Raw genomic sequence first — 10,962 nt, forward strand, 5'->3', positions numbered from 1 at the left:
CCTGAAGTGTTTATGCATTCAAGTGAATAATTTTCTTGAAAAAAGATTAATTATAATTTTCATTTCTAATTGAAAATCTGATATCAAGCCCTGTCGGTAAAAGACCTCTGACCAGTGAATCAGTTTTTACTATTACATCTCTTGATTTTCTAAAAAACTATTTTTGGCACTATAAAACTGCTATATTTAATTAAAATCAAGCAACAGTCCCTTAAAATATTTCATACTTCCTTCTTTCCTGACTTAAATAGTCATTTTTTTACACCACTTAAGTTCTTATAATTCCATATTTAATCTTTCCCAGGGATCTAACTGTAAAATATTGTATATGGTATTTGTAAAAATAGTTTGCATTTTTTAGTAATTATCTTTTCTTTTCTGTTGGACACATTCAGTTGAGGTTTTATACTGGAAATCACCACAAATGGAATATGACAGATCAGGAAAAGGTAAGTAACATTATTTTGTATTCTTACAGTGGTAGGTGATGCCACTTATTTATTATCCAGCAATGAATTTAAAATATTTTCAAATTCTTTTCAGGCTGACTTCATACAAAAAACGGTCATTGTCCGAGCCAAAGCTGAGCACTTGTTCAATAAATTCAAGGTTTGTTGTTGGTATTTACATTTAACTGATAAATGCATCCTTATACACCTCATAACGTGTACCTTAATTTGTTTCTGAATGACAAACATATTGCTTCTTTGGTATGAAACTGAGGGTAATGTAGTACAAATTACTAATTTTCAAATATTGCATTTATTGCCATATTTCTTTACCTAATATGATACACTTTTTTGTTTAGAAGGCCTTGATGTAATAGATTGAACATTTTTGGGAAAATTTCAGACTTAAGAATGTTTAACTTTGACCCTGGTTGCCTGTTAATCCTAGAGAATATAAAGTAAAAATATTTGAAATAACCTATCAGCCTTCAAAATAACAGTGTGTCTATCTTTCATGCCTAAATTGTGCTTTCCTATTTTGTATACTGAATATATATATTTCAGCATTGTTGAAAATATTTGAAGTTTTTATTTCTATATTTTATCTTATTTTGTGCGTAGTAAATGAAAGTGCCATTCATTTCAATGGAAATTTCAGTGCTCTGTAATTAAGGTACCAAAATAATAATGCTTCCATAATTGATGTATTCAGCATATTTTTGCTAAAAATCTTCTGTTCTCTAGGTACAAATTTAAATGGATAATTTATTTGGCTATTGTGAAAAAATATCAGAAACAATTTATGAATGCATAAGGTATTTCAAGTTGTCATCACAGTCATTTGTAGTCCTCAGTTTTACAGTGTTACTGTTCATCAGCTTCTCTGTTAGCCTTTTATCTATTTAATTCAATCAGTGAAGTGGTGATTTTGGTTAGGAAACCTGTTTACCTACTGATAATTTGATTTCAAATTTTGCTCTTTTTCTGAGCCATCTGTAAATAAAATCAAGAGAAGGTACATTTGGTTGAACTATTGAAATAAAATTAGCATAAAATTCTGCCATTTTTAGTTTGTGTGATGCTGATTTATGCATGATTCACAATTAAAAAGGCATACACTTAGGATTACAAAATGTATTGAAATTAAAATTAGTCTTATTTGTTTTTCAGTCCGTATTTATTGTACCTGAAGGGAAGCCTTTCATTAAAGTTTTTGGTGAACAAGTGGAATACTTCCAGGAAATAACTAAAAACCTAACCAAGGAACAAAAATATGCACTGGTGTATGACCCATCTGGTTAGTACTCTTTTTGGCCTCAATAAATATAATAATATAATGTTATGGCAATTTGAATTTTTTTAAATGTATTAGAAGTATTTTTATGTTTAATATCAAGCTTTAGGATTTCAGGAAGAATGTGTATGCACTTATGAGGATCAACCATTTTGAATCATGTAAATACATTAAATATATCTTTATGCATGTGAAATGTGTGTTCTTGTGGGTGTGTTAGTTCTGTAACCAAGTTTTGCGTTGAAGTGAGCACTTTAAAATGATTTGGTAATATTGAATCTGAATCAATTTTTGCTGCAGATAGATAACCTGATTATTATTAGGTAATCTACTGGTTAAGGTAGGTTTTGGATGGATGCAACTGCCAAATAAATATTTTGTTCCTCCTAAGAAAACACAACCCAAAATCCTATTCTGCAACAGACCCCTCGTCATCTCTGTACATTTTCTTCTTCCCTTCATCCCGTCCAACAACCCTATCCTATTCCTGACCTTTCCCCATTTACCTAACATCCCACTGCTTCAAACTTCAGGACTTCAAAAAGAGTGTAATGGTTACAATGCCAAAGAAACCTAGAACAGATAAATGCAAAGAACACAGAACATTAATCCTAACTTCTTGCACATCGAAAATACTTACTTGGATAACCTGTTGACAAATAGAAGTAAAGGTAGAAGAAAGCCTCTCGGAAAACCAATTCGGATTCAGGAAAAACTAAGGAGCAAGAGAGGCTAAGTTTGCAAGTGCTGGCAGAAAAATTAACCCATGTAAACAAGCAATTATATGTGGCATTCATGGACTTGGAGAAGGCTTTTGACAATATCAACTGGAACAAAATGTTCAAGATACTAGAAGTGCTTGGAATGGACTGCAACGACAGAAAAATAATCCATCACCTCTACAAGAATTAGGTAGCAATCATGCAAACGAAAAAGGGAAGGAAAATAGAAGCGAAAATAAACAAAGGAGTTTGACATGGATGCAACCTCTTGCCAGCCCTATTCAATATATATCTAGAAGAGGCAATAAAGGAAGCACAAGAATTGGGCATTAAAGGAGTCAAGGTGAATGGCGAAGGAATTAACATGCTGCGGTCCGCAGACAACATCACAGTAGTATCAGAGATGCGAGAGGACCCGCAAGTAAACCTGAATACGATGGGCCAAGTACTGGGGAAATGTAATATGAGCATTAACAAGAAGAAAATGAAAATCCTTGTGCGTAGAAGAGAGAAGCTGAATACAAATATGTATCACAATGCAAGGAGTGAAACTAGAGCAAGTGGAATCCTTCATCTACTTGGGCAGCAGTATAACTTGGGATGGAAGAAGCTCAAGCGAAGAATAGCCCGTAAGAAGGCATTTATTGAGAAGAGGTAACTACTATGTTCAAAGAACATGAGATTAATTAAGGAGAGACAAAGTGAGAAACGACGAAGTATATAGAAGAGAAGAAGAGGAAAGGACCATATGGGGAGCTCTACGGCAAAGAAGAACTAGATGGATTGGACATGCCTTGAGGCACGATGGGTTTATTAGAAACATAATACAAGGAAAGATCCCGCAAGGAAGGCCAAGAGACAAGTACATAGGAAAAATTAAGAAGGATGTAAAACAGGGAATCTATCAGAGGGTGATGGAATAAACACTAAATAGGGAAGAATGGAGGGCTGCATTAAACCAATCTTAGGATTGAAATACTGATGATGATGACCTATTGTATTGACTTTTCAATTCACTCTGTTATGCTTGTAACCCCTTGTCTGACAAACTATAGAGCATAGTCATCAGCAAACCTAACTGATTTGACGAATTCCCCGCTGATCATCGTTGTCTTTTCTTCTATCGTCTAATAAACCAACATGGAATGCAATGCGGTTTGTAGAAAACAAGGAAGAATCAATATAGTATTATTTATGATTCATCCCTAAATTATTTTTTCCTAGAAAGCTGTCTATGGACATTTGTTTTTGGCAACACTAAAAAATTCTGTGAAAATTTGATACAGCATTATCATTAAATGAATTTGTAGTGCGCATAGAAGCCTGAGATGGTCTTTCATTGGCTTGTGGCTGGGTGGCTGGGCAATGCTTTCTCCTCTGCTGTTATATAGGTTCACTTCGACATCTTCTTCCAGAAGAGACGTCTCATCACAATTGAAAACCTATTGCATTTGGCAACCCTCAGAATCTACTAGCTTCTTTAAGTCGCCAATGAATTTCTCTGGTGCATTTGAGTTGAAGCTTGCTTCTTCACCATGCCTCACAAAACCTTGGATGAGGATACTTTTCTTAAATTTCTTGAACCGTACATTGCTTGCCTTAAATACTTCTTTTTTGGCCATTGATGATCCTGGCATCATCTTAACAAGGTCAGCGAATATCAATTTTGCCTTCTCACAAATGATACTCTCGTTAATGGTGTCATATTGCAAATACTTTTCATTTATCCGTGTGAGAGAAGCAATCTTACAACATCTTTGAGAATTTGTAACTGTTGTGTAGGTATTCCTGATACCCCCTCTGAAGTATCTATATCCTTAATCTGGTCATTATTTTTGAGGATAGTGTCAACTGATTGAACACGTGTGTGCTTGCTAGATCAACCATGCTCACAACTTGTTCATGCTTTTCTGTGATTTTACTATTCATTTCTACGGTTATGTTTGTTCTATTATGACTGTTTTTCTATGGCTTTTTCTTTGGCGACATTTTGACTGGGGTTATTTCACTTTTCAGGAAAAAAATCAAAAAAAATGTCTGAATACGAATTTGGAAAAATGTGTGTTCACTAGTGTCACTAATAAGCTAATGGAATGAGTGTTAAACAAAAACTGAAGCAGTAGGCATGCGTAAATCTAGGAATCCCCCTCTCCTCATCTTTTGTAGTAGTAGTAGTTCAAATTTGGATGTGCCAACAGTTGTCACTAATTATGCAAAACATCACAAGTTAAGAGAGTAATTAAAATATTTTGTTGCTTGTTATGTAAATAACTCATTGTGGGAGGTGATCCTTAAGCAAGGGTCTATTGTATTGAGGGAATATGTGGCAAGGTATAGGAAAAATCTTTTTGGCAAAGAAATGTACTTTGTTTATTCAAGTAAAATTATAGGATTTTTACAAGGTTTGTTCTCCCATTTTCATTGTTATTTTGGAAAGAAAAGATATTACACATGGATTAATGGCTTACACAGGGATAAAATATTAAAAATTTGCAGAATGTGATTGAAGTTTCAGTGTAAGATTGATTCAGTTTATGAAAAATTGTTATTGAATACCAATAGTTGCCTCATTCAATGGAAAATTGTCCATTTTGTTTCTTTTATTATTAAATACTGAATTTGTCATTCAATCAAACTCTGGTATAACAAGTAAATAGGGAGAAATTTGTAAGTTATGTAGTTATGCAAACCATTTTACTGTGGACTTTGTTTAAAAATATATCTTCAGGTTATGTCCATTTTAAGAAATTTGAGTTCATATGTGAGAATCGCGTAATGGAACAAGCCAGTTGCAAAAATGTCTCCTTCCATAGAGCAATTCATTGTGTAACATAGTCAAGATCCTAATATTTGAAGTAATATATATTGGCAGTTGTTTTTTCCCCTGTGAATTACATAATTTTTCTTAAATTTTTGCAGTAAATCCAAATGAAGCAAAGAAATTGGCTCAGAAGGTAATTTTAGAATCGAGAGAACTAGGAAAGGATAATACACAGAAAGACAAGGAAAATGAAGTTTCTATGACTGAAAAGAAAGTAAGTCGGGGTGATGCAAAGCAATCAGTGGACAATCAAGGGCATAAAAGTACCAAAAAAAAAAGTGGTACAAGTGTCACTCAGAACAATAACTCAACATCAGATGGGAAAGCAAAGAGAACCCCTACTGAGAAACAAGCTGAACCAAGAAGCAACTCTGATGAGGTAAAGAGCTATTTAAATATTTATGATGATGGCTGCTCAATTTATTATAATTATTGCATAGTGTGCTGTGATTATTTTAAATTTCATGTTGTAACGAAAATACCTGAATAAATTGTAGAAATTATTTTGTTCAATATGATACCCCTTGATATGAGCAATTATTTCACACTCATTGCTAAGTTTTTTTATGGTTCTATGTGGTACTCATAATTGTATTATTTTAGAAATTAACGGATGAAATACAAGCTTTATTGTCTAAGGAATTTTCTGAACTCTGCCATTTAATTATCCAAAAATGAACCAATAGCAATGCCATTCTTATACAAAATCTTAACAGGAAAGATATTTTGTCTTTCTAGTTGCTAATGTGAGATCCCTAAGATTATGTGGGTGAATACCTAAGATGGTTGAAATTTTGGAATCTGTAATAATTTTGAGTTAATATTGCAGCCAGGTTCCTAGTTCTTGCAATCTGTCATTTTTCTTAATAAACTGTTCAGCTAAAAGGGTAGCTTTTGCCCTACTGAGCACTAGAGGCTACAAAATCCAAATCTCTAATGAAGCATTGTTTACATAGTGCTTTGTTGTTCACTTGTAGTAAACCTCTGCCTCTTTTTTCATCTTATTTTGCTGTTGTTTGTTGTCAAACAATTTTTTAGTTATGCAGAAAACGTGGCTTTTAATTGAGTTATGTAAAATTAGTAAATATGCACCTAATGCACTGTTTTATGATATGTTGAATTATTGGAATACCAGTGTTGAGTGAGCAGAGAAAATAGCCCTTCTCGAAGATGTCTCTCACAATTGTGGAAAACTTACAGCTGATAAGGTTCAGCATATAGTTATTTAGATGTAGTCAAAATAGCTGGGCTATGATTAGGGGTGAACAAAGTAGAATTTTTTACTACAAATTGATTCACAAATCAAATATTAAATGATTTTTAATCAACAAATCAAATCTGCCAACTTAAAGCACATTTTTATTTAGTTGACAACTGGCTAAGTGTAATATCATGAGATTCAGGCAAGAGCAGCAATGCATGGGGTATATAACAAATTCTATCAAATGGTACAGTACTATAACTGACAACCTTCACCCTATTTTCCATAAAACCAAAATTTTACATTAAATGAGGAATAGAGATATTTCAAATCGATAAGTCAACATTTACCTCCTGATGAGCCTGCTGTTTTTTTTAGTTCATCATTAATGTAAAGTTACATGCGTCTTTCTATTTCATGGTATATAGTTGATTTAAGAAATTGTGGCAATTTACAGAATACAGGTGGGAAAGTCTTGAAACTAGCCTTTAGTTCGTATGTACTGGCAAAAATGTATGAGTTTTGATTATACGTACTATCTGTAAATCACATAATTAAATAATCCAAATTAAAATAGGTTTTTCTCACCTTGCTTAAATTGTCATCATTATAAGTGACATTTATCAAATGGCTTTATCTACGAACAATAATTCAGTATTAATTCAGTTTACCAAAATAATGTTTGAATCATCACTAATTAATTGTGAATTTTTCAATTCAGGAATTCAGCATTCAAAAAAGGTTGGATGTATGCTATCAGTTTTGTAGTAAATTTTAGTGAATAGTTGTCAGCATGATTCAATTTGCTAGAATGTTGATTGATTGGCTTCATAATGGATAATTACAAGCTTTACACTCACCGAATTACGACTTAATGAGTTTCTGAATATTATGTGGTTACTATGCACCTTTATTGTGGCTATTTGATATTTTTTAAATAATTTATTCCCTTAATTTAATTAAAAGTGTGGTCTTTTAGGTGCTTATTCATTTTTCATATTCTATATCAGAATCCAACAAGTGAGGAACTGTCAACAAATCAGGAAAAGCAAATAGCTCAAGAAGATACGGGCTTACAATCAGATAAGGAAGCCTCTGATTGCCACAATTATGATGAAGAAGAAATGGGTGAGAGCAAAGAAACAGAAATCAATTCTCAAAAGGAAGGTGAGGCTAGTGAAGGCGAGGGAGCAGAAGAAGAGTCCAGAGTGATGGGGGAAGAAGATGCAAAGGATGCAGAAAAAGTTGAAGACGACAGCAAAAAACCGGTTAAAAAGAGGACAAGGTTGATGAAGTCTGTCAATTGAATCACAAGTGAGTGTAAGTTTGTCATATGACATTGTCATACTGTGTATGACAATGTCATATGACAAACCATGTATGATAGTCTGTATTCAAAACCATATATGACATTAAATAATTCCTTCCTCTTTGTATAAAAATGTTGCATATTGCATACAAGTTTTTATAAACTCTTCTATGTGTTGAATTGATGGAGTAATTTATGTTCATTACATCCTTCTGCAAATTTTATGAAGAGCTGCATTGTATTTTACTAAAAAAAATGAAGAAATCAAGTTGCACTAGGAGACTTGAGACAGGAATATTGATGTGTATATCTTATTTTGTTCATGCTTCTATGTATCTCACTTATATTACAAAATTGGGAAAATGAGGTATGAAATTGATGGCTAATTTGAGTATGGTTTCAATCATCAACCACTGCTAATTTGCAGTTGTTCACAGCTAATTTTCCCGTTTGGAAATGCAAAAATTACTTAAAGTTCCATTTGATGATTTGTGTAGTTTTTGCATATTGATTGAGACAACTTAGAATAGCATCTATTCATTAAAGATATCATGGAAATGTAAAAGAATTATTACATTTAAGGCACCCCATTACTTAGAAAATGACATGAGTAGAGATCATTCTTATAACCTACTATTGTGTATTTCCATGTGTTTTATGTTGTAAATGATGATCATTGTTTGGGGGGAAAAATTTCATAACATGTAAAAGTGATATAGGCAATGGAGTATGTTGTCTCTTGAGAGCACTGTTTTGATGAGGTAATTGAACTGTGAATGTAGCCTTTTAGAATTCCAACTGGGGTCCTGAAATTGGTCGAAAAATTGGAGTGGTAGCTGGCCTCTTGAAAAGCTAGCTCTACTAGAAAACAGGTGGGCAGGTGGAAGAAGTTAAAAGGGAGAGAGGAGCTAGCAGGGGAAGATAGAAAAAAGTGAAAAGTTTGGACAGAATCACCAGTGGAACACAATAGGATTTCATGCAATAGCAATATGCCCAAGTTGAATTGTTGAAAAAAACTTCTTGAGACAGCTCTAAATCAGAAAAAGTATGAGGTAAATCCATTTCAGTACACAATATTTTTGGATGTTGTTTGATTCAAAGGATCAAAAAATGAGCATGAAGTCCATTCTGAGTCTTTAGCATTGGAGGAGTTGAGATGGAAAAATTAGGCAAGGGAGCTTCTTGGTCTATGAAGGATGTAACTTAGAAATCTGCTTATGATCTCCCATTTGAAGGTTCTAACCTAATATAGATCAATTACTATTGGTATAAAGTCCCTGTAATTTCATATCAGTGAAAACACTCAATCTGTGACTTTTCTTATAGCTTGCAAAAATGCACAATATTTAATAGTTTTTACAATGTATTTTGTTATATTTGAAGATGATTTTTTTAAGATTTTGATTCATTTTTAGCTTCTTTGTCCATTTAAATTATTTTTTTAAAAACAAAGGTGTGTTTTAATTTAAATTTGATGTATGTCAAAACTTTTTTTACGAGGAAAAACTCAAAAATTGTAACAGAAACCCAGGAATTTCCTCTTTACATACAGTTAATTCTCAAACAGTTAAAGATGATGAGTGCAGTTCATTTTGTTATAGTCCTTCCTTCTCCTGTGATCTCGGATGACTGTGGTTAAGACAGGTCTGCAACACTAGATCCTCAATCACAGCTGTTTCGTTTGTCAAGTATCTATACTTCATAGCCTAGATTTTCCTTTAAAATGTTGCTCTCTGTTGCTTTTGTTGGGTGGAATATTAGTCTTATCTACAGAGGGTAGAATTTAAAGGCAGTGCTGACCTAAAGAGTCCCACGATAACCTCAGATACATTTATGTTGTATGTGTGCTTCTTGTTTTTTACTACCTATGTATTTAGATTGGGTGTAAATTTATATATTATTAATTTATTGCTCTTTTTTTCCAGGTGCCAAACATTGCTATCTGGACATCATGTATGACTTGATGCTTGGCATTTAGTTCATGTATGTTTGTGTGACAGAAAATAAGCGTACATTTGTCTGAGAAGTTTATATATTCATTCCAGTTTAGAACTGCAGTGTGACTCATCTAACTTTCTTCGGTGTTTTAAGATAAATCAAGAAGCCAGAACTTTTTATTTGAGATTGTAAATATTACAAGCTAAATCACTTTAATTTTGTCCATGAAGAAAAAGTTATTCTTTTTGGTTTTATTAAGCTCATGTCAGTGAACACACTTGAATCTCATTTTGAAAGATATGTTTTTATTTTCATTTTTCAGTTTATTTAGTCAAGGACCTAGCACAGTGTTCTTTTGGGAAGTGGTTTCAATTCATGGAATTCCTTAGTTATGAATGTGATATATGTGATTAATTGATTCATTCATTGAGCTGTGTTACATGAGTCCTTTGTTGTGTCCATTCATATTGCATTCTTATTATCGCATCATCCATTACCCATTGTTTTATTGTTTCTTAATACCTTAATCTATCTGTGTCATTTGTAGTAATTCAGTAATAAATATCTTTCTTACTGAATGCTTTTATTTAGTCTTAACACTTTGTCTCAACTCAAAGAAGATGGCCAAAATTTGTTATTTCTTAAATTTGAAAAGGCTGAGAAATTTTTAAGGTTCACATATTCTCTGTTTCAAGTTTAATATCCTATAATATTTAACAGTTGGGGTCCCATGTTGTATATATTCATTAACATAACTTAAGGAATGTTAAAGATTTAAATAGGTAGAAGGCATGGCATAAGAAGGTAAAAAAAATGTAAATGTAAGAAGGATGCGGCATAGGAGCGAATATTTGAGGAAATAGACCATTCATTTTCACAAGGTATGTCCGAAAAGTACTGACTTATTTTTTCCGGATAGACTGATGGGTGGCAGTTTCTCTGGCTAAGTTTGAGGGAAAGAAGTTTTAGGAAAGGCTGGACGTCAGTGGCAGTTGGCTCCTAGCCTTTGCGAAGGGCGAATCATCCATTTGCAAAACCTCTATAACGTGACCCTGTTACGCTCTATCATGAACCGGTTATTGGAACAGTGCTATGCCATCAAATTTTGCATGAAACTAGGCAAAACCAGGAAAGATACTCATGACATTCTCAATGCAACTTATGGTGATAACACCATGGATAAATGGGTGTTTTAGAGTGGCACAAGTTGTTGCGGAGGTTGGAGAAG

General features: G+C 33.2%; 1 protein-coding gene across 4 annotated transcripts in view; it reads left to right on the top strand.

Moving 5' to 3' along the window:
• The window catches only part of LOC139694954 (PC4 and SFRS1-interacting protein-like), a 48,942-nt gene extending 38,665 nt beyond the window's left edge, over nt 1-10,277 (top strand). For all 4 annotated transcript variants that reach the window (XM_071593499.1, XM_071593489.1, XM_071593517.1 and 1 more), the window contains 6 exons: nt 396-449; nt 544-609; nt 1,620-1,746; nt 5,385-5,665; nt 7,498-7,801; nt 9,722-10,277. In XM_071593499.1, the coding sequence (XP_071449600.1) occupies nt 396-449; nt 544-609; nt 1,620-1,746; nt 5,385-5,665; nt 7,498-7,794 (825 nt within the window). In that variant the 3' untranslated portion in view covers nt 7,795-7,801; nt 9,722-10,277. The remainder of the gene's footprint in view (nt 1-395; nt 450-543; nt 610-1,619; nt 1,747-5,384; nt 5,666-7,497; nt 7,802-9,721) is intronic.
• The last annotated feature ends 685 nt before the right edge of the window (nt 10,278-10,962 follow it).

Source organism: Hetaerina americana, unplaced genomic scaffold (genome assembly GCF_022747635.1).
Source record: "Hetaerina americana unplaced genomic scaffold, ioHetAmer1.1.p SCAF_1, whole genome shotgun sequence".
Lineage (NCBI taxonomy): Eukaryota > Metazoa > Arthropoda > Insecta > Odonata > Calopterygidae > Hetaerina > Hetaerina americana.